Here is a 24784-nt window from a genome sequence, read left to right on the forward strand (position 1 = left end):
GTCAGAACAGAAGAAAGAAGCAGATTTACAAAAAAAACATGATCATTAGGAAGCATTAAAGTATGTCACAAAGCACTCACTTTTACTGGTTTTTACTATTCATGTAAAGACACAGTCATAAAAGTCCATTATAAACTTTCAAATGCCTCAAACAGACCCTGTAGAATTTTCTACTTTACCTCTTCACCTATGAAATAATTTATCAGTAAAAAAAAAGAAAAGTTGTTCTCTGATTCAAAGACATACTTTTAACTTTACTGCCGCACAAAAAAATCCACTATCTGTATAAGAGCTTAATTTTGGAAAAAAATTTAGATCTCATGGTAGTATTTCTCCACTTTGCAATTCCACACTAAATACAACAAAAGATCCCTAGGATTTTTGCAGGATGTGAAGTCTTGGGTATTTTTCTCTCACTTCAGCCTCCAGGAACTGTATGATAAATACAGTAATTAGGCAATAACATTATATGTCAAAAATAACAGTATTTTTTATTAATGTTTAAGACAATACGTACAGGCTCTACCTGCCTATTAGCTTACCAATACTGATGTTTAAGTAGTTCCACAAATGTAATCAACCCACATTAGAAAATAGGCTACAGTTTAATCCTAATCTTCAAGTCATCAAAAATTAATAAGGCTATAGCCAYTTTTCCAGTATTTTATTGGAGAATTATTCATCWAAGATCTTAYATKTYTWTRRAARTAYTTYYAWARAMATGTAAGTACTGGAAGAGATTCTGCTTGTTTTCTGTGCTTTGTTAAACTATGTACTAAAGCTGGTACCAGAAGAAATACAAGCTGACTTTATCCAAAGTCCAAACAATGTAAAGAATCTACATATAAAATTCTAGTGCACTACACCTAGAAAAAGTATATAACTACATGATTCACTCAAGTCCACCAGAAAGCATGCATGTAAAATATTAGTACATTTCAACAAGTAGAAGTCTAGTGCATGCAGCTGAGCCACTGTCAATGCTGCTGAACTCTCACAAATTCTATAATCAAGCTGCAGCCACCATACTGAAAGATGACAGACTTCTTTAAAATAAAAGATTAGCAGTAAAGCAAATTATTAATTCTTTGCTGTTGGTGAGAACATGCATGATACAATATCTATTAAGTTTAAGATGATTTGGTAGCTGACAACAGAAACCTCTTTACTCTCTCCTCCAGGAAGTCTCTCACATCTAAACAGCTGTCTACTGACTCTCCATAAGGCAAATGCACAGCCAAGAACTAAAGAATACAGTAATGACATCCTATTTTCATAGACCATATTTAAAGGAGACACAGACAGACAGACTGACCTACTACTAATAAAAAAAATGAAAAGCAATGCCCTACTTTTTCTCTTGACCAGAATTTCTCTTMATTTCAAATTTCTCTGTACTTCCAAGACAACCAGGGGAAAATGAGCAGTGTGAAAGAAAACAAACAGTTGTTTTCTTGATGGTTTTGTTTAAAAGACAGATATAATCAGTAAAACTCAGATTTGCATGTGTAAGCAGTACTCACCCATTTCTCACAATGGGTTCTTTTCAGACTATCCACACTAGTCTTCTAACACTGGGAGAAAGACATGCCACTCWAARGTATCTTCCTCARTCYCACTACATTTCACTCAAATYTGGAACTATTTCCTARCTGGACATACCACRTTTGCCAGTCTCAGTAGTACSACTGAGTATTTGTCAGACAAATATCTTGTCAATGGCTTGCTATTCTAAGCTAAGAGCGTCAATACATCCTGATGCTAAGACTGAGTTTCCAATTAAGTTAACATACAAACAAAAAATCAAAACTAAACCAAACCCCTAACCAGATGCAGCTCCCAAGAAAAGAAATTACTAACTAAATATTAAAAATTAAACATGAAATTGTAAAGGAAATCATATCTCAGTCTTGGTTTCTCACATACACCCATAAAAGGTAAGCTGTAAAAATTTACTCTCCAAATTTCTCTTTTGTGTTTGCATATTTACTTCTTCTTCCACAGCATCTACTTAGGCCAAAACATTCGGTAATCCAACTTAAAAAATCTTGCAAGGATGTAATTTTCACTCCTCTTGTTTCCCTGCCCCTACAAAAAATGTAACTGCCAATATTCTGTGGCATTGCTTCCCAAATGCTAAGATACCATGCATCCATCATCCTATAATACACAGAATAAACATAGCCAGTAGAACTTAAAATATATGTAAGTATTAGTGTGATAAGCATTAGAAGACTACATATAATCCCAGCTATCTATGGTAAATTGCAACTGAAATAGAAGAGGCACAAATGAGGACAACAGAATCATGCAGATTATCAAGTGTCCTTCTTGCAATGGCTGGGAGAGATTAAATTGCTTTAACACAGAGAGCCCAGACTCGGGAGGAATACAGCTGTCATCAGAAAAATGGAGGGGTGAAGGGACATGGAGAAATGAGTTGTGCCAACACTGTTCTTTTGCTTAGACAAAACCAACAAGTAAATAAACTGACCTTAAGTACATTTAAGCTGAAGAATGAGAGGTTCTGCTGCACATTAAAGCCCTACCTTCTTTAAGGAGAAAAGACTTGTCGGAATTAGGAAGAATACTGTATCATACAATTATGCAATAAAAGGATACCAAACTTTACAACTCATGAAATAACAATACATGAAATATTGCATCTAGATAATCTTCTTAGCTACAGAAGAAAATCTTTTTATAGAATGCTTTGTATTATGTGAGCTTTTATCTCAACATGTTAGTAATTTCCACCTATCTCTGGAAAACACCTTCATTGGGCTCACAGCTGTATTTTCAAAGGCTTTTCCTTTTTTAAATTCTTCCTCAATGAGCCCTCTGAAATCATTACTTTCTTCCTAGAGCCATTTTAATGCTTCTGTTGACCTTTTGTCATCCATTCACCCATTAGGTCCAGGCTTAAGCTCCTCCCACTCCTGTAAGAATTCAGAGCTATAAACTGCAGACCAATCTGCCAAGGTACAGATACTCTGACAAAAGCACTTTACAGGCTTCAGATCTTCAGTTATAGAAGCCCCAGATAATGGCTTTTTCTAGAGCAGAGAATACGTCAACACCACAGGTATAGATAGCATATTCTTACACACYGCTATAGCTATTACAAACAAAATAATCTACCCATTTTAATGAAAACTTACAATTCTTAATGAAAAAACTTACTAAATTTTGTGGAGCTTTCCAACTCTGCAATTTGCAGTGTAAATTTAGGCATTTTCTGAGTGGGGGAAAAGGGAGTGAAACACAAAAGCTTTATTCTATGGTAGTTCACAAATACTTTATCCCACATATTTCTTTACTTACAAAGGGAAGACTCATTTCTGTACCACCATACCACTACAACAACTTTTCTTCCACACAGTATAAACAAATGTGTCTGAACTAATTTGGGCCCTACTTATAGAACACAGTAGTCTGCTTTTTAATGAATTTAATTTCATGTAAGAAGTAGGAACATTTTATCCTTCAGACTACAGCTCATTAGGTTTAACTTCAAAATCTTTGCAACCAGGTAATGTGACTAAATCGTGAGAAGTTTGCCTTATTCGGAGAAGGAATCTTATAAAGCTGATTCAACATTTTAAGTGACTTCCACCAAGGTTTGCATGCAACCATTTAACAAATTTAAATGTGTACTTGAGCGTGGATAGTGATAGAAGAGACATAATTTAAAATGCACCATAAAACAGATACAGTTTTACACCAAAGACATATCCATTAGTGACAGACATTTATTTTAGAATTAAAGCATCTCAGAAAATGGTGAACAGAGAATTAAAAAAAAACTTTCAAGTTGCTTAAGGAAGTAGATAGAAATACCTTGCTGTCAAGCTTTAGCATAACACTTCCGAGTCCTCTGATGGGTCGTGGAGCAAGAGCTTCCTGACGTTCCTTCACAAAACTTTCAACAAGTTGCCACCAGCTTTTGCAGTGGTTTGCCATGAAGTTCAAAACTCCAAAATGAACCACGATTTTTTTAAGTGCCCAAACTGTAACCACAAGAAGGAAATTAAGTATCAATGATTTAATAGAAGCACCACAAGACTACTTAGCTATTCAACTCTGGAAAACCTATGAAAAAGAAAGGAAAACACTCCTTGAGTTTAATTTCCCATTAGAAACCACTTTTGGAATTTTTCCATGTTTTTAGTAGTAATCTCCTCACTGGCTTTGCAGCTGTGCTTATCCACGTGGAACTTAGGTGACAGCAGAAGAAAGATGCCTGCACACCACTCWGTAATGCAGCCAACAGACTTAGGCCTGGGAGAAGAAGGTGCCACTCCATGATTTCAGTACAGTGAATTTCTTATATATTCACACACACACCAGGCCAGATGATGCCACATAAAGTACCACAATCAGAACTTAACAGCACATTACACTAAAAGAAAATTTTCAGCCTATATTCTTAAGTTTTAGGCATTTTAAGCTGGTAAAGCATATCTTTCCTTTAAGAACTGACAGCATATCATGAGTAATTTCACAGTAAGGACGCATCCATTTAAACCTTCCATTGAAATACTACTGATAGATTTTGCCTTTAAATGTTAAAAAAGCTATTTGAGTTTAGCATTTTATCTTGGCAACACAGGATATTGAACTCCCCATCATTATATGTAACCTTATTTTTAATTTTTTTTTGACTACTCTCCAAACCAGATTCATTACTTACTGCCCTACATCAGCTCCACAAGAGTTGGCAGTACAACACTTCATCATCAAAAATTCACATCGTGTTTCTACTTGAAGACATGTAAAATGGCATACACAGCCAAAAAGGTTAACTTTTACTACCCACAGGGCATTTATCCAAGTTCCACAAGAACCTATTCTCTGCAAGCCACATGGGTAATAGTTTATGTTCTTGTTCTCGTTTTTTTGAGAGACAGTGCAACAATTTCCTGACATTTAGTTCACTTACCCTCTGGCACCACCACGTGGCAAATAGGGGATTTAGTATCTCTAAGAAACCGCACAATCCACTAACTCCTGTAAGAAAATGAGTTAGAAACGTACAAAAAAGGAGAAAATATATTGTGTGTGCCAGCACTGAACTTTAAGGCTGAAGTTTTGTATGACAGAAGGCAGCTCACAGTCAATACACAAACTGCTGCTCAGCAAAGCCAGGCAAGCTTGCATTTTACAAGGTGAGTGACGTGGGTCAAACGGCATTCTAACCTTCCACTATCAAGTGTTTGAACAATATCTTCTGAAATAACTGAGTTTGCATTCATTGCAAAGGTGGTTTCAGGTGGTGCTACAGTCAGCAGCTGTAATTATATTAGGTTAAAAAGAGACAAGAGAAAAAGCTAAAGGACTGTTATCAGAAAGCAGTGAACAAAACAAGAAAAAGGCTGCATAATAACAAGTTCCAAACACCTCCAGGAAGCAGAAAATTACCTGAAGGAAAAAAAAAAAAAAAAAAAAAAAAAAAAAGAACACAAAAAAAAAAACTCAACAGGAAAATCATGGAAGCAAATGAAAGATCTTAAAAAGAGGTAATACCAGAATTTCCAGACTCACATCACTGAACAAAATGTTACGAGTGTTCCACCACGTGGTTCACTGCTTAGCTTCTGAGTTCACTGAATTTCTTTCACCTTTTCATTTTATGAAAATGGATTATGGTGTAATTATGGTATCATTTTTCCACCCTCTACACTAAGCAATTTTAAAAGACCATTTCATTTCAATTGAAGTACAAATGCATTCAAGGAAAAATCTTAAGGGTACCAAGATGTTTCTAATAATCCAAATGCTGCTTTGTATGAGTTGTCTACCAATATAAGGAACTCCAGTGAAATTAAAACCATTCTATTTAAGGTTTTGGGGAGATTTTTTTTTTTACATACTAGAAGGATCCTCTCTAAGGTCTCAGAAGTGCCTCAAGATATTAATCTCCTTAAACTTCAACAGTTGCAAGCAAACTTGCTTTATTAGCCTTCCTATTTTCCTAACACTTTTACTACTACCTTTTAGCCATCCAGATTATCATCACTCACCTTCTGACATTTAATGAAATCCACTGTTCCAAATTTGGCTCTGTTCATCATTATACTCTCCATTTGTAATATTTTTGATGATTCAGTTGTGTGTCATGAAAAAGCACGTAACAGCCCAGTGTCACCACTAAGMCAACAAGTCAAAAATACTCCCAAAAGCAATTTCTCTAATGACTGTCAGGAGCAGTACTCATCTGTTACACTTACAGATGTGCATTTTAATCTAGATTTGTGCGGCTCAAGCTTGAAACCATTCACTGCCACCTGTCCAACTGCAGAACTGCTGAATCCCTTTTTCCTCTCATGCAAGTAGGCATTTCTGAACAGTGGTTAAGTCAGTCCTTGACTTTTCAATGAGTAAGTCACATAAACTCTGCTTATAGCAAGTCTAAAATTTATTTTCTAATTACTTTTCCACTTGTGATYGTCATTTCCCATGATGCACAATACTGGGAAGTTTCTCCTGTAGCAACTACACTAAAATGAAACAAAGGTCAAACCCTCTCTGCTCTCTCTCTGCATTCAGCTATTTTTATGTCTTGCCATCATATTGCCCTTTAGCTGCTGCTGCAGTGCCACAGCCAAAGGTGCAGCTGTCCCTTTCTCCATGCCTTGGAGTTCATAGCCCTTCAAATCTCTAAGGATGACCCCAAGTCACACTTTCCAGATGGACAATTAAATGGCTCACARCAGCTTTGTGTGTTGTGTGCAGATCTCAAGGTTTTGGTAGCAGGGGGCCCTCTAGGCTGGCATCCATGGGAAGAGACCAGGCATGGTCTTGTGCCAGACACAGTTCCAGGTGGCTCCAGGACAGATCCATGACATGCCAAAACTGAGCTCATCAGGCACATGTGTGGTCCTTCAGCAAAAATGTATCTAAGAAAGGGCAGAAACCACTTGGCATGGAGAAGAGGAAGAACACAGAGAGAACAAGTGGCTAGAGAGGAAGAAGGAACAGGGGGATGCACAGAGGTAATAAAAAGGCCAGGGAAGCAGAAGTGCTCCACAATGGAATAAACACACCACTCAGAGGCACTGTGGCCTATGGAGGATCCATGCTGGAACAGCTACATCTCTTGGAGGGACTGGCCTAGGCAAAAGGAGAACCCAGAGCCCAAACCTCCCTAAAGGGAATGCAGCTCATTCATAAGCCCACATTAAAAGCCTGGAAGAGTGATTGGTTTTGTGGGTACCTGGCCACTAGCTGGGGCCAACCCACTACACTGAGTAAAAAAGGAAATAGCTACATAAGTGTTAATGCATTTTAAAATGCTGCAAACTAGCATTTTAACTGAAGTTTAGAGAAAATCCAAGCAAACTAGGAAACTCACTTTGTTAACAGTAGGGGGATGAGAAGAAATGCCTTCCAATTCAGAGTAGCTCACGCATACTCCTAGAGTTCCCATCTTAACTTTTTCCAGTACTCTTTTGGGGGACTGAAAAGTGGCATTCAGTTTTAAAATAATGTCTTTCGATACCTATCATAACTACTCCAATTCTTGCTTGATATATAGGAGAACAGATGCATGTAGATGTGAAGCAACAAAGCTAATTAACCTCAGAGCTAAAAGTAGAAACAAATTTATCTTGTTCTTGTCCACAGCACCTAGAAACCTATTTTTTACAGAAATTAAAAGTTAATATGAGCTCTACTTCACTACTGAGTAACAGCTAAATTAATCTTCATTTATAGGTGCAAAAATATAAAAGAATTGACATCAAGAGGAAGTATTCTTACTATGTAAGGTATGGCACCTTCATTATTTCAGCTAACTACAACTGTCAATAGACAAAGCAATTTGACATATCTACCTACAACATGGTAACAGACAGTGCACATGAATCTTCCTTTTTGAAGCTACAATTCAACTTGTCTTAACAAGCCTTGAAAAAAAATTTATGTAAAACTCACACAAGTCTACAAACTTTTCTTCCTATTTTATTTATCATGATGCCAAATGTTTTCCAGTAATCAGATTATTACCTGCAAAAGGCACTGGCAATAGCTGCACAATCCAAAAATTCAGCCAGATCTGAACAATGACAATGGCCCACACAAGAGTAACAAAGTAAATATCACTGGTTTTCTTTTTCCTAAGAAAAGAGCCAATCTCAGGTCTTTGTCTGTTCCCAGAAGATGTTGAAGAGGAAGATGATGGAGCACGTGGACGTGGAGGCTGATCACCTTCTGTTGCTCCTAAAACAAACGCATGCAAAGAAAGAAATGGAAATTATCACATTAATATTCACCACCAGATAGAGTTTGTTCCCTATTCCCAAATCACCTTTTTTTTTCAGATGTTGGGGATGAAGGGAGGGACAGCAGCAGAAGGCTGCTGTTGTTTGTTTTAGAGAAATTCAAAAAAAAGCCCCAAGCCTAAAAGACTGAGACAGCCTTGGCACCGACCTGCATTTCGTAAAGCTAGAACAGGGCTGTGTAAGATCTTCCACATCCTGCAACATCCTGCCAAGCAGTGCTGAGAGTAGAAAAGTTGCTACAACTTCTAAGAGGCCTCCTGTCACTACAGGCAAATTACAAGCCAAATGTATTTTATCAAAGACTCATCAAACCATGAAACACAAAATATAATTAACTTCTAAAAGAAACCCAAAGTCTTAAATAAATCTTTGACTTCCCTGTACTTTGAGWACTCAAAAAGGAATCTTAGATTTGTTCAAAGCTCATTTAAACACAACAAAAAATACAGAGTATACATTGAAGAGAAAGCTTATCTCTTACTATTCCTTTTCCTGAACACTCACAACACAAAAGTATCACTCCCATTGTCACCCTAAATTCCTTGCTTGTTTAAGAAACATTAGTAACAGCAAGCACAAATTAGTGGATAACAAATTTTGTCAGTTTCTCACCCATAAGTTAGCAAACAATAAATTAAATTCAAAAATGTAAACAGATGTGTTAAAGACCCTACATATAAACAATAAATAGTCTTTTAATGCAAAAATATTATGCTCAAATTAAAATTCTTGGATACAGAACATCAAAATTTGTTTATTTAATCTTCCAGTTGCTGGATGACACCAAATCCATCTTCAGCCACTCTATGTAAAATCTCTCCCTGAGAACACCAGTAATTATGGTTAATACATCAGTTAATACAACAGCATTCTACTGAGACTCAGTGCTGTTGCCAAAATGCACACATTTCCCATACGCCACCACTTGACGGAAGTTTGCAGCCATAGTGGAAGAATGCACACACAGGAAAACCTGAACTTGTGTTCAAGGACTTGTGTCACAGATCTATCTCCCATGAAGAAAAACTGCATAAAAACCRTACTACAACATGCTACATGCACAGCAGTCAAACAACTTGTGTTCCACACATGCATTTTCAGCTGTGGTGCGTCACTAAAGCTATTTCTAGCCTAAAGCATGATAGCTAAAATGTTCAAAAAGGCAAGATTCATTTGTCATACAGCAGCAGTAAGCGACAAACTGCATCCTTACACAGTGGATGATCACTCCTCTTGTGCTGCAGAAATCTGTACTGGTGTCCTAAAGAAAGTGGAACTACTTTTACAGCTTATGAACACGTCCCCTAACACACTAATACAAAAACATAAATCGACTAATTCACACAAGTAGGATTGACATTGGGATGACAACAGAAAGATCAGCTGGTTGCTGGTTATGTATTTGGAACTTCAGAATATTCACAAAGCAATTACAGCATGCAACCTTAAAGAAGGAATTCTGCAAGTAGCTAAGCACAGCAGAAGCTCAGGTGGGGAGGTTCTTGAAAAATCAGTATGAATCTCGATGTGATGATGGCCAGCCCTACCATACAAACTACATTTTGGAGAAAAAGACAGTTTTTCATAAGGGGAGAAAAAAAGTTACCTGTAAACAGAAATTTTGCTAAAAAGACAAAGTGTTTTTGTCATACAGAAGAGGATCAATGATTCCCCTGTACATCTCAATCTGTATTTAATAAAGCAGAAGAGTAGTAAAAGAAACAAATGGATGAACTAAAAGAATACAAATTTGAAAGCAGTATACTCATAATTAAGAGTTCTCCCCAAACAATTCAATTTATTCAACACTTCTTACTGTTTTGCCCCAAAATTAATATAACCGACATAAGAAGTAACAATTCAACAACCAGAAACTCAAATATTTATCAAACAGAAGGAAGCGCTAAAAGCCAAAACATAGTAAGAGCTGAAGTCTATACCTAGGATTAAAGTTATTCAACACTTTTTGCCCAGAAACTCCTTAACAGAGTCACCTTTATGAAATAAAAAAGTACATTCCTTCTTTTTAAGAAAAATTGAAGGACACAATTTTGCAATTAAGAAAGCCTTAATTAAATAACAGCAAAAGTAATGTTAAGAGCAGTAACAATTGAACAGCCTTATTTCTTACAGTTTCCCTGTAAGCGGACTGTGTACAGAACGCAAAACAGATGGGAAAGAGCTGAGGGGGTAAAAAAGGAAAAAGGGAAGGAAAAGAATTCTAAAATAAGAAAATAAAAGTAAAAACTGCCAGGGGATTCCCAGCCCAGAAAACTTTTTCAAAATGCAGCTCTGCAGCACTTTTAGCAAAACAAACTTGCTAACTAACCAATGATCCAGTATCCTCCCCATGACAAACAGGCCTGCATCAGAACTCCCATTCAGATGACTCTGATAAGCCAGTTCACAAAGCTACCAAAAGTTTGCAAATGAAAAAAGTCACCTTCTGCTGGCAAGATATGCTCTGCAAACCAAGGTGTGAGTGCCTTGTCAACACAAATAGGAAAAAAAGAACTGTCAGTACAGTGATTTTGAGTAACTTCARCTTCTGTAAAATCCCATTTAGTGTGCTTCATGGTATTTTGAGATGAAACCTGAAAAACACCTTTCTATCTTTCAACTAATGAAAGTATGACAGTCTGAACAGCTACCACAACACTCAGTGAAGAATTCTAGCAAAATCAGAATGTATGGTACAACWAAAAAAGGAAWTTTTCCAGGCTGTCTCATTAAGATCTGCTCTTTCCATTACACAAAGGAAATTTCAATTTGTCATGTCAATTTCTTGCTGTCAGAAAATTTTGAATTATTCTCCACCCCACAGAGAAGAAAAAGAAACAGTAACATAAACAGAAGGGCAGGTCTCTGTATCTGTGCAGGGCATCAGTGAGGAAAAGAGTGATTTTTATTATTAATGAAGTCTTCAGAACAACAGGGTGAAGGTACCCCTTTATAAAGAACCATGTATTTACATAGTTTCAACAGAAAAATATTGCTTATGCTTTTTTCTAAGAAAACAAAGAAGTGAGGGTAAGAGGGAGCATAAGAGTCATGATTACATTTCWGGATTTCAGTATCTATTATACCCATAGCCACTATTGCAGTAGAATCTCACCTACAAAGTACTGTAGTGGTATCTGCTTCAGAAATTGCAGACTTCTTTGCTGTATACCCTGGAAACTCTTGGAACACCAGGAAGGGCCACTTAGACCACCTGAACTGGTATCATTAAACTCCTTGCCCCCAGTACTAAACACCAGTATTCAACAACAAAATATGGAAAAACCTGAGTGTTCAGAGAAAAATATAAATTCAACAAAGCTTATATTCCCTCACRGTCTTTTAATAAACATATTTTAGCCTGGCTGATCTGTCAGGGATTTAATACAGTATAAGCAAAACAAAAAAATGTAGGTTCTTAAGCCCATAGGTAAAACCTTTTTGCTGTACAAGAAAAACATTTAATCCAATATAAATTCAATTCACAAAAGATCCAAACCAGAGGTGGCCAAAATTATGCTCAATATATTGCAGAACAGAATACTAATTCTTACCAGAATGTTAGAAAATGATTTTAACTATTGATGGGAGTTACAAGAAAAKGCCATATTCTTTTTCTGCTGTAAAGGAAAACAACAGAATTCAGAAGACAAAACCACCCTCATCTGGTTTACTGTTTTAGAAAACAAGTTAAAAAATATAAAAGACATATAAAAGATAACTTTGAAAAACTACTGTAGTTTTCTCTCCTTGAAAAAAGAAAGAAAACTGTCTTGAAGACGGGAAAAAATAAGAACTGCAAGTTAAAAAAATAGAACAAAASAACACAACCACTTACATAGCCCGTTTGTGGGCATCTGTTGCTTTTCTAGATTTCAAAATTCAGCTCAAAATAAAAAGTTTCATTTCCAAAATAAAGATTAGACACAGAAATGCGGGAGAACTGTCACTATGATGCTCTGATCTCAARCTTCAGGACATAATTCCATAGGCTTCTATCTTTATATGGATGACAGTCATGTAAAATGTAGAAAAAAACGGTAAGAGTACTGTTGTGTAAAGCTGCCCTTTTCAGATTTAAAAATTAAGGTCTGGAAGTTCACATTCTATCAAGCYGAGTGATCTGTTTGGTCTACGTGCAGGAAGTGGATGAAACCTTTCAATTTCCAGAGATCTCAATAATAGCTTAATTTTCTAGTATCGCCATCCATCAAAGATCTACCCAAAAAAGCAATGGCAAGGTTCAAACACAGTGATGGACATCTAAAAACTTTCTTTGAACTCTTTAAAGTCAGTTGTGTAACTGCAAYTGAAAGTATGTGACTCAAGCTACAAAGTCAAGTAAACTCACTACAGAAAGGCCTTTGAGCTGCCATAAAGGGTTTGTTTTTTTTCTCACTGCAATGTACATAAAAATTCCTCCTGTCTGTCTGTACCTAGTCCAGAAATCCAGTTATATAACATGTAGCTGCCAACAAATCAAAAGCCTAGGAAAGTAAAAAAATTTAAAATTAAGAACAGGAAAAAAAAAAAATCATACCTTCATCCTAAAAAAAAACTCAAACCCCTAATAAAACCTTCTAGTCAGGCCTTCAAAATGTAGACAGCCACATAAACYATCCTTGCTAGATAGCTTTTATATTAGCATCATATTAACACTTTTTAAAACAGAYAAATCTGAGTCACAATTTGGACAGAATGAAGAGGTTACAGACTATTTTGAGATTTGTTCTGAATTCCCTCCTGTTTCATGCCTTTAGAGCAAATTCAAATGTTTCTTACAGAGTATTCAGTCACCTGAGGGTTGGGAAGAATGCTCATTATTGGACTCATCCTCTGTCATTGAAATTGCCATGGCAATTGTTGAAGCAGCAATGGAAATCATCTGACCGGGAAGCTCTGCCCCTGTAAAATATATACATGYATGTAAATAACAAAAAGCTTGAGTCTTAAAATGTTTTATTTGCTGTTTGTTAGATATGCACTGGAGCTGACAGGCAAGAGAAATTATATAGACACTGTTAGTTTTTAGTATGTATTATATGTAGTCAATACATGAATGAGTATTAMTTTTAGTATTACAATACATCTGCAGCCAAAACTCAAAACCAGTTATTTGCTTAGTGCCTTTCTTGCTAATGAACTGCTACCAACCAAGACATTMATGGCTGCTGGCAGTCTGATTATTTAAAAAAAATTTATACCAGTTGATCAACTTTACTAACCAACTAAAACAGCAAGACAGGAATAAAGTTTCCTTCATCAGGAACATCTGATGCCTTTACTTTTTTCAAAACTGACTTGCAACAGAAAAGCCCCATTCTTCTCAAAGTCTAAACACAAAACATATTTTAAGAAACTATTTAAAAGTGAATGACTGGATGTAAGAAACTTGTTGGATAGAGCTGTCTCAGTTTTTCACACACTCAGTATTATAGGAGCTACTAAACCCATATTTCTCGTTTCTTTCAAAATTCATCTCTGGTTTTAAATGTCCTGGGCTACCTTCATGCCTGGAATTATATATTTCAATCTATAAACTCAAGGAATTTGGCTTACTAATGAGTCGCTACTTTACCATGGAAAAGAAACATCAGTCCATTGCAATTGTTTTCTRTAAAGAGTCCAAGATTCACTTCAGCATGAGTAAACCACTTTGAAACACACTATACATCCTGTAGTAAATTCTTGCAATCCATATGCTGTGSAATTTATGGGGATATGGTCCAGATTATTTCACATGACTTAACTGAATTATTGCCTCCAACAATAAGAGAAACTGACTTCTCCTTACCAGAAGACTCCTTTCCRTTATGCTGGTCATGCAACATGCCTACTGTCATCAGAACAACTATAACCAGAAAAACAGGAATTCTCCAGGAACCTGCCACAGAAGCTGAAAGATACAGTATTGGGATTATTTTTGTGAGAAAAATTACACCATTAATTAATTCTGCATTTACCAAAACCAAGAAAGGCAGCACATCTACCAAAAACATTAAGGAAAGGAATAGAAAACACACGTGAAAAAGTTTCTCAAAAGAACAAACCAAGTTGTTACTGTTCCTAACTTCAGTGACTTTATGTTGATATAGAGAACCATTTTAAAAACAACATTCAAAATCTCATGAAAACACACACAAAATTACACTTTAGATATATGAGAGAAGTCATGTTCCCCCAAAAAATGTGTATTCATGTTTTTCTTACAGGGTTTTTCTTTGATTTTGGCTATTCAGCCTGTACTTACAGCAAATACAAGACTCAAAATATAAGCAAATACAAAGCCACTATACATGGCTTAAAACCTCAGGGAAGCCATGGGGAACYCCCCATGGTCAGAAAAACCCTTGAAACCTGCTGCTAAAGCCAAGTAAGTAATGAAGTACACTGTGAAACCTTTTATCATGGTAGTCTTCTGATAACTGCATATGTCCCCCATAAACTCTGATATGTGAACATAAGATGATAATCTATTATATTAAATGTGTAACTTAAATCTAAACAATTACTATGATCTTATATTTGTACTAACAGATTATATAGATTACTGGCAAATGTATTTTGCATTGCTGATATAACCCTGACATGCTTGTTGACTACTGATAGATTTTTTTTGGCTTCTATTATTCCTACTATTAAATGCATTTTACAGCTTCAGCCTTATTTAATGGTAGRTTTTCAATAAAATATCATCACAATTTAAAGCAAAAAACCAGCCTCATAAGACCACAGCCCTTCCACACTATCAATAAGTACCTCGTCTGTSAACCAAATAAGGGAAAATCATGGGAAGGACAAACTAGGCAGGAGGAATGGAAGACATGCTGCTCAGTATCTTGATGCCTTCCCATTTCCTATTCCAATGCTCCCTTCTGGAAACATGCAGTCAGAACTACTGAGCAGACAAAATAGTTTGCATTTCAGCTAAGACTCCATTTTACAGATATAACAGAAGAGCAAGCAAGGAGCTTTGTTGACAGAACCCTCAGTTATCAGAATAATAACTTCTTGTTACTCACCTAAGTGAAAGAGCAGCATAATCCAGACAGGAACAGAGATTGCTTTTAAGTAACGTTCAGTGCTTATATTCCACTTGAATGAAACCATCAGCAGGTAACCAACTACCAATGTCCATATCTTTAAGAAAAAGATACAMATAGGTATGTACACATGCATCAAAATAGAGCTCTACTGTCCTCATGTAKGTGTGTACACACATGCACACACCCGTAATTGTCATAGAGAACTGAAGCCAGCTTCTAAGCCTTCAAGAAGCCCACATTTCAATTAATTATAGGAGTTCATCAGCAACAYTTATGTGGCCATGGGGAGACAGAGCTGGCAAGTACAGAAGCACTCATTCCAGCATGGAGCAGTTTGCCAGCTCCTGTGCTCCAGTCCAAAGAAACAAAAGGGGGCTAAAGCCAGAGAAGCCATTAGGAAGCACAACAAAGACTGATGTTCCTCAGTGATGTTGGTCCACAAAACAGAGATGCCTTTATAAGATGTATAACATGTATTTATATATATATATATATATATATATGTAAMAAAAAAAAAAAACAAACACGAGGCAGGAAGATGTCAGTGAGAACTTGGGTTTGCTGCTTCTAACAGCCTCTTACAACTCCACTCATCAGACACAACACAGATTTGTAATTAAGAACCTTGAAATTATGAATTTGAGCTTTAAAATGCTGAAAAGAAAGAAGAAGAAAGCAGAAACCAGAAGAGGCCACAGGAGCTGAAAAGCTGCAACTCATGAGAAGATGTGAAATAAAAGTAAGAAAACCTGTAAAAATTAAAACTCAATGTTGCATTCTTAAAAGAAATAAAATAAACAACACATATAAACACAAATAAACAAGAAATTTTACTAGGAGTGCACAGTAGCACTCCTATAACAGCAYAGGGTTGTAACATAAATTCACTCATAAGGCACTTTACAGCACGGGTGTAATTGCATGACATAACTCATCACAAAGATCCTATCCTACTCCCTAGCATCAGCCACATAGCATCTTTGTATGATAAATATTGCAGTTCCAAGACAATTTTCTCTTTRGCTTTTAAATCTAATGATAAATTACAAACAGAAGACTCAATATGTTCAGTAATTTAAACTTTCTGTTTAAAAACAAACCAAAAGTAGGAGGGTAACAGGGTGTAAGCCTATGTTTAACAGCCAACAGAGCAAAACACACTGCACTGCTTCTAATCATGCACATAAATGAATATTATAGGGTTTGGGTATTTAATTTTTTTTTGTGTATTGTAAGTTAAAATAATTACTCAGTTCTCATTTCTAAAAGCTTAGCAAATGACCCGAGTAATCCTTATTTCTATTGAAGAGAGAGAAATAGCTGACTTCAAGATAAATCAGYCACCCTATTTCAGAGATCAAACAACAACCCTTCTGAAGCCCTATAAAAAGAACTATGTAGTCAACTGACTGGTGCAACACAGRGACACCACACAAGAAGTTTAATTTCATGGACAGCTGAATCATAAGCTCTTTCTTTACTGGTTAATATTAACGCAAAGCACTTCCTCATACTGCAAGAACTACTGCATAGGAACTAGGGTAGCCAACWTCCAACAGTTCATAGCTGAAAGCAACTGACAAAGCAAATTAACTTAAATTGGCACAGACTAGGATTTCATCCCATACTAACTTGACAACAGCATACTTTTATTTTTCTTAACCCTTTAAATGCATGTTACATAACCCTTCCCACTGTTTTTCTGGATGGTCTGTAAAGGTTTTGGCTGGGAAAGCATGGAGAACATTAACAGCCTCTCTACTATTATATGTCATTCTCAAGAACTGACATAACTGAAACAAAGAATGAAAGATACTGCCTACTTTCACTAAAATTAAGCTACTGCAATCATTGCACTGAAACTGCATTTGATAAGATTCTATGCTAAGCCAAAATGCCTATAAATTTGATTTATGCGAATGTACAGCTAACCAGGCAGCTAATGCACACACTTCTGATTTTGCAGAATGCATTTGCTACCATAAACTATTTATTTATCATAGCTGAAGTAATTCACAAATGCCTAACTTTTACTATGTACACTGAGATTTTAAATCACTACTCAATCACAATTACTTACAGACATGCACATATCACAACTTTGGGATAGTTGCTGTCTGTTGAGACAAAGAACACAGGCAAGGGAAGGAGGAAGGGCAGCTTGCAAGACCGAACTCTCTCATTTTACACATCTTCCCTGCATTTTGTAGCATCTCTTACAAACTGAACAAAGTGCTGCTTTTCCTTTAGACATGTGAAACTGCCTGTTTCTCCGAATAAATAGCTCTAAGACTGGAGCATCACATCTTGGATGTTAGCATCCATTTCTGTGTTAAAGTGGTACATTTAAGCAGCAGTTTTAAAGATGTCTAAGGCAACTATGAAGGGCTTTAGTTCGCCTTAAATTGCCAACTGGGGAAAAAATTACACTATTGAAAGTTGAAGCTTTTATGTTAAACTCAAGCACCTGCTTGAGTGACTTTTCTTTGAAATTTCAGTGTTGCAATGTCTAAGATTTATCAGCATGAACTATCACCAGAATTACTGAAAGYTTTGTTTAAGTTTAAGGATTTGAAAAATCTATAAGCCACTCTTTTCAGTCTGGCGTCATTTTGAAAGAACTCTTACTGTGCAACTTTTGACAACATTTATACTATTTTTATTAGAGAGTAAAATCCTTTATTTACACGGTTCCTTCCCTTTTTTCTGATCAAGTTAATCTCTCAGGGGAAGATGAGCTCACAATAATTCAATGCTACTGAAAGTGGCAATTCATTGTCGCCGAGTGCCTGCTGGGCAGTCCCACCTCTTCTGCACAACAGCTCCACAATTCATCCAGCCAGCTCAAGCTCCAGAAACACTTACCTGTGGTACAGTCATAGCAAAACAGGCTCACAGAAATGTAACAGACACCAAAAACAGGGCAGCTGAAGCATATGTCAGAAGTGGGATAAGCAACAACAGCTTCTCACTGTAGAAGGCTGCAAAGCTGTTGGAATGATTTAGYCTTCCTTGGAATGTTGCCCCAAGGACTCAACATCCAGTGGCAAACACATTTCCCACCTGCTTCGTGTGCCTTCTCAGGCACATGGTGTGATTCTTGGGGTGGTCCTGTGCAGGGCCACGAGTGGGACTTCAGTGATCATTCTGGGTCCCTTCCACCTCAAGATATTCTATGGTGATTCTATGAACCACCCCAAAAGTCAAAACAACAGTGAAGACTGAGAAGATGAACCAACAGTTACTTCTTTTGATACAAACTCTGCCAGTCTGCCAAACTTTTTCAGTTTTTAACAAGTCAGCACCTACAAAATGGAGTGTCTGAATTTGCTCCTTTTTAAAATGTAGCTCTACCCTCTTCTTGGCCCTTTTGAAATAATATTTTTTTCCCAGGCTGCTCTTTCCCACTTGGAAAACATAGGTAAGGTTTTTCAGAGTTTGGTTTATGTTTTCGTCTGTTTGGGGGATTTTAATTGAGATTTAAATTTGAGACTGCTTGATGAAACTACAGATCTAATTAAAATCACTTTCTATTTTCCAGTTTGTTTCAGTGTTGGAAACAAAAACAAGGGGGCACCCAATCACTTCCCTTCAATATTTTAAAATAAAATTTTTCATTGGGAAATGAAAAGAGATTCTCATTAGTTTTTCTTAAAATAGAAAATCATTAAAAATATTGACCAAGCATTAACACAGCACTTTTGCAAACTTTAAAAACAGTGCTGCAGAGCAAAGATGGTTGAAGGAGCTGATCTTGCAACACCAGTTCACTATTTCTACATCTCCCTCCTCAGCGGTGATGCAGGCTGACAAAGGAAAACAAACCTACCACAAAAGCTGAGCAGAGGAGTGTTGGACTTGAAAAATGAAGGACACAAGACACTAAATGCACTGCTAAAAGCCAAACGAGAAACATCAGTGTTTTCTTTATCTGCCTGGTCATTTCAAAATAGTTTTCTAAAGAGTATAAAAGATAATAGGGAGGCAGGTGACAAATTGTGAAAATGTCATTTTGACTCCAGTTTTCAGAACCAAAATTAATTTATTATTCCTTAGTACACAAGAGGAAATATCCCATAATATACAGAGTTTGGCAGAATGAGAATGTGTAACTGCCTGTCCTTTAGCATGGAAACAGCCTTTGTCAAACACATAACAACAGAGCCAAACTCCAATTTATCACACATATAAGACTACTGTTCACCTCAGAGCAAAGACAACCACCTCCTCCCTTCACTACATAAGCCTKCATTTCCCTAAAGCAGACTCTAAGYGAACACAAGTAAATTACTCCTTGTCCCAAGTCCAAAGGACAGTGCACCATTCTGTTTCTTCTAGAACCCCCAACTGTGACACAGATCCATGTTGAATATTTCTGGCATCAAAACACACAGACGACCAAACCACATGAAACAGAAACACAATGCTTAGTGAGATCACCCCTTTTTGAAGGGATAAAAGTATGAATTTATAACCAGAACCCCAATGCAGGGGGGAACTGACCATCAAAATCAACACTGCTACAGATGGGTTAAAAATTATTTTCAGTGTGTCCTACAACACTTCCTACACTGAATTTAAGAACAAAACATTAAATCTAAGCTATCCAGAAGAATGCAGCAATGGATACTGAGAATACTCCTCCTTTAGTTCAGTTTCCCTGTCTTAATACAGAAGTTACTTATGTCGTAATAAAAATGCTATTCAGAAATGAAACTCATCAAGATGCTCTTGCAAAAAGAGGTTTCCCAGAGCACATCAAATTCTTTCCCTGCAGACAGAACACCACTCCTCTGACAAACTCCATGGTGACACCCTTGCAAGGGACAGCTCCTCAACACACACAATTTTTTCACCTTCATGTTTTATTATAAAGAACACTGTTAAAATTTGCTAGATCAATAATGATCAATGCTTTCAGTTGTGGTAGAAACAGAAACATCCTTAAGTTCAACTAATACCTATAAATACCAATAAATAATATTAAGTATCATATATCATCAGGCTTTAGGCTTGTGCCAGCTTTGAGACTGTAGTTGCAACACATGAATTAAAACAAGCTCCTCAGCCTCTCCAAGAAAGGTACCTCCCTGCAGACTCTTCCAAAACTGATAGTGGGTGTAGAAAGCAAAAACAACAGTAGAAAAGAAAACACTATCAACATCTCAARCTTTCCCTGCCTCTCCCCATCTTGCTTTTAAATAGGCCACGTGTGGGCTYTACACAGTTTATCACTACCAGGCAAAGTTGTGAAAACAAACCAAAAAATTACATTTTAGTAAGATGTGTTTATAGTCAGTACTTGGCTGTATGATTTRTAAGCCAAGATACCATAATATTAAAGGATTATAAACAGCAAAAAGAAGCCTTAAGAACTTTTTCAAGTGTTCATTTTGTTTGGGGGATTTTTTATGGTGGGCAAGTTTTAGAAACTTGCAAGTCTGCTCTAAGAAGAAAGGGAAGAAAAAAAAAGAAAAAGCCCATCTACACTAAGCTCTCAAAATAATATAAATTGTATGCACATCGAAAATCAGTGTCTGTGCCTTTTTTTTTACTAGAAGACAAATTGCCCGATCAGATGAACATGACAAAATGTAGATGCCTTTTTGCCTGCACAGGTGATATTCAATAGGACTGTGGAAGCCAAACATCTCAGAGAACCTGACCCAAAGCATTTGCCAGGAAGCATGCTTGGAGAATTTCAGTCTGCAAGGGCTACTTGGGGACTGCCAATATTTAGCGCCAGCACAAATGGGGCTTTCTCTGGTGAATTTCTTTCACAGAATCCCTGATGGGGAGCAGATAGTCCACCGGCCAAAACAGACAACACATACTCTGGCAATATTCCAATACAGCAGACACAGCAATGGTAGGCAACGGCACTTCCAGATTTGACCAGCACCCTGGTGAGGACTGATTTATTRAGTACTCAAACTGCATGGAAACCCCTAGAAAAATACAAGTTGTGCCTAGACAGTCAGAGACATAAAAATACACCAATAAATATACACATGCATATATGAGTATGCAGTTGTGACCCTTACCAATAACTTGTGACAAAACAAGGAAGAAAGACTGGCCAGYAAAGAAAGATTTTGACAGCCTTGTAATCAATTTCACCACAGAGAATTCTGCTCATTATGACTGCATCAAATTTAATTTACTAAGATGAACCTCAAAGCCAACATAGAGCAGCTATATAATTCTTTACATCTGCTGGGATCTACAAACTATACACTTTCCAAATAAATACAAACACRTTAATTCTTCCTCTAAAAGAAGAAGAAAATATAATGAATAGCTGGTATTAGGTGTTCATTAACCTAGGTGTAAAACGTCAGCCTAAAGTAGTTTGAACTCTTGCCACAAAGCAAAAGMATCTCGTGCTTAGACACACAGGCATACTTTCTACAAAACTAGTGAAATTRCTGCAGCACAGAAGTGTGTTGGGCTATATTCAGTCTGCTATGGGGCAAATTCCAATTCTTTCTAAGAAAAAAAAAAAATGATAAGCATTCCCCTTCCCTGTTATACAAAACTGAAGTTTGGGCAGGGCCCTCTACATAAAAATTCTGCAACTAACCCAGAGAAGGCTGGAGTGAGAACAAGGAACTCATTTCCATTATGAACTGGAATTCATAACCAGCCTCTAAATTTAAGGCCCAGCAGCAAACTACATTTCTTAAGCAAGCTTCTTCAAAGATTATGCAGAAACTCTAAAMGCCTGAAGGGAAAGAAAAGAAGTCCGTGGGAACAAGATGCATGTAGACTAGCTTAAGATCCTGAACTTGTTCTTCAAATGCAGTGTTTTGCAATCAGCTATCAAACAATCCAATCATGGAGGTATGTAGGGCTGCAAATTCCTGAATTGCAGGTGTGACTTAAGAATCACAGACAGGAACAYAGGCACTCCTGAATCTTCACTGGTCAATGCCATGAATGGCTTTCCCAGATTTGAAGACAAAGGGACAAGAAGGCTCTTTAACATACTGTGCCAAGATACACCTTACCAATCACACCCAACTGCTGCATTTGAAAAACTTCCTTTTTTCCTGTAACTTAARAGGAGAATTTCTGTCTCAGAATCATGGTCTAGTAGATACCACAAAAATACCTTTAGTTAGTGAATAGCAAATCAGTATTCCAAATCCCCATAATTCTAATGATAGCCAAACACTCACTTTTCCAGTACAGCAGAGGGAATCAGAAAGGAAGAAGACAAATGAGCTTCCAGAAGGAACTGTGGAAGATTCAGAGCCCAGAGTAAAACAGGACAATGGAGAAACCAACTCATAATATCCAAAATTCCTGTGCAGCTAACAAGCAGAACATATGTATGCAAACAGAGTCCTGCAATATAATACAGCAATTAAAGGGCTTTTAAGTGCTTAACTAAAGTTAAAGCTGACACTATTAACTGATCCAGCTCACGGCTCCTCAGCAGCATGGATAAAATTAAATTATCCTGCCACATCTCTGAGATAGTACACACCAGGCAACAGCAAAAGTAAAAAACTGGGCTAGAAAAACACTGCAAAATGTCGGTCTGGATGATGCCAGACCAAGTTGCAATTATTTATAAAGGAAAGCCCRCATTTTTTTTTCTCCTGTAAAGCCCCAGAGAGACAGACAGCTTACTCAGAAAGTTACCTTCATACCTTCACACCAACCCAGAATCTTCCCAAGAAGCTGAAGTCTGAAGAGTTCTGGAAGCTTACTGTCTTTTGTGCAGTTAAAATCTTAGAGCAGTTTAATGAACCCAAGTGTTAAACCAGAAAACACCAGTGCCAACCAGAAGGATCAGACTGCTAAACAAAGTTGCACTGAGCGTGCACAGACATCCAGCAGTGCATTACAACCATAGTTATGAGGTTAAATAAGTGAAGCTTTCCTCACTACCCTTATATTTATGCAGCGTAAGTATGGTTTAATTAACAAAGTTTAAATACATGCTTGGATTTAGCCAGGTTAGTGTTAACACTATCATCGATTTGTTAAAAATTAAACAGGTCACTGCAAAGGAAAAGCTTGTCAAGTAAATGGTGTGGCAAACAAGTCAAAGCTTCCCACCAGTACCAGGCGACGCTTTTGATTCTGCCACCACTCAGCTCAAAGTAAATATGGTTGTATCTTCATTCTTTATGAAGAGAGAATCTCTGTCTATGCAGTCCTAATTATACTTCTGAGCACAAAACGGACCAGAAACACACACCCTCTGACATCTTCCAGCACCATATAAAGTCAAGAAAATSTTATCCTGCAGTGTTTACTTTCAAGAGACTGAACACATTCTCCTGTCCATTCCATTCACACTGGAGGCAGTGTGTCAAAATATTCTCTGTCAGTCCATTCAGGAAAACTGTTACCCTGGGAAAGGGCGCACTTTGTTTGTTTMAAAAATAGAGCAGCTTTTGAAGTCTTTGACACTAAGAAATCTGAGTATGCCAGTTGTACATCAGTATTTAGCAAGATAAATCCAACTTACTGATCTTCTGATTTTTCACATATCCATTTGCTGCTATGGAGTACTTTCCGTATTTTCACTTTTAACTAAAAAGTGTAAGAGTTCTGACAGAAGTTATAACCATCCTACCCACCGAACAGAACACAGTGAAAAGTAGTCTCCCAAGCTTTGTTACCGTAACATTCGTAAGTGAAACAAAGCTTTACTTTTTAACTTTCAAATTGTGTATGCACTGTTTAATCCTCGAAGAAGAAAAAGAAAACCCTACACAGCACACTGAGAAACAAACTTTRAGGTGCCTTCCACCACCCCAGGCCACTTGTGGAGCTGTGCTGCTATTTCACAACACTTCAACAAGTCTCGATGTTTGCCCAAGAACTCGCCTGAATCACCTCTGACTTAAGAGCATCTCCAGAAGCGGGGCATGACAAAAGCGCGGCCGCGGAACACGAACCACCACTCCCTCCTCGCTCACTCACCCACTGGCTGCTGAAGTAGTCGAGCCCCTGGCAGATGATGCGGGCGGCCTGTGCCAGCAGCACCTGCACKCCCAGGGAGCTGCCCAGGCAGTAGAGCCCGTAGAGCAGCGGCCCCCCGGCGCCCAGCAGCAGCAGGAGCCGCCGCCGCCGCAGCACCTGCTCGCCCAGCGCCTCCACGCTGTAGTTGGCGAAGCAGATGGGCAGGAGGAGGGCTGCCAGCAGCACCGGGGTGCGGGAGCGGTGCAGGCGGCCGAGCCAGCGCCGCCCCAGCGCMGTCAGCGAGGTCTTGAAGGGGTGCAGGAAAGTGCCGCAGAGCACGGCCCAGAGCAGCGGCCGCAGGAATGCCTCCAGGATGAAGTACACGAGCACGGCCGCGCCGCAGCACAGCCCCGCGAACAGCAGCGCTCCGGTGTTGTAAAAGGCCTGCTTGATGGGCTTCTCCAGCCGCGGCAGCGACATCCCCGCCGCCCCGCCCGGGCCGCCCAGCGGCAGCCGCGGCATGGCCGCGCCCGT

General features: G+C 37.7%; 1 protein-coding gene across 2 annotated transcripts in view; it reads right to left on the reverse strand.

Moving 5' to 3' along the window:
• TMEM245 (transmembrane protein 245) overlaps nucleotides 1-24777 on the reverse strand; it is a 76131-nt gene extending 51354 nt beyond the window's left edge. For both annotated transcript variants that reach the window (XM_057371037.1, XM_057371036.1), the window contains exons 1-6: nucleotides 24272-24777; nucleotides 15305-15422; nucleotides 14077-14178; nucleotides 13080-13187; nucleotides 8008-8220; nucleotides 3841-4010 (exon numbers count right to left, since the gene is read on the reverse strand). In XM_057371037.1, the coding sequence (XP_057227020.1) occupies nucleotides 3841-4010; nucleotides 8008-8220; nucleotides 13080-13187; nucleotides 14077-14178; nucleotides 15305-15422; nucleotides 24272-24772 (1212 nt within the window). In that variant the 5' untranslated portion in view covers nucleotides 24773-24777. The remainder of the gene's footprint in view (nucleotides 1-3840; nucleotides 4011-8007; nucleotides 8221-13079; nucleotides 13188-14076; nucleotides 14179-15304; nucleotides 15423-24271) is intronic.
• Nucleotides 24778-24784: the final 7 nt, after the last annotated feature.

Source organism: Malurus melanocephalus, unplaced genomic scaffold, assembly GCF_030028575.1.
Source record: "Malurus melanocephalus ecotype Western Australia unplaced genomic scaffold, MMel_1.1 scaffold_138, whole genome shotgun sequence".
Classification (NCBI taxonomy): Eukaryota; Metazoa; Chordata; class Aves; order Passeriformes; family Maluridae; genus Malurus; species Malurus melanocephalus.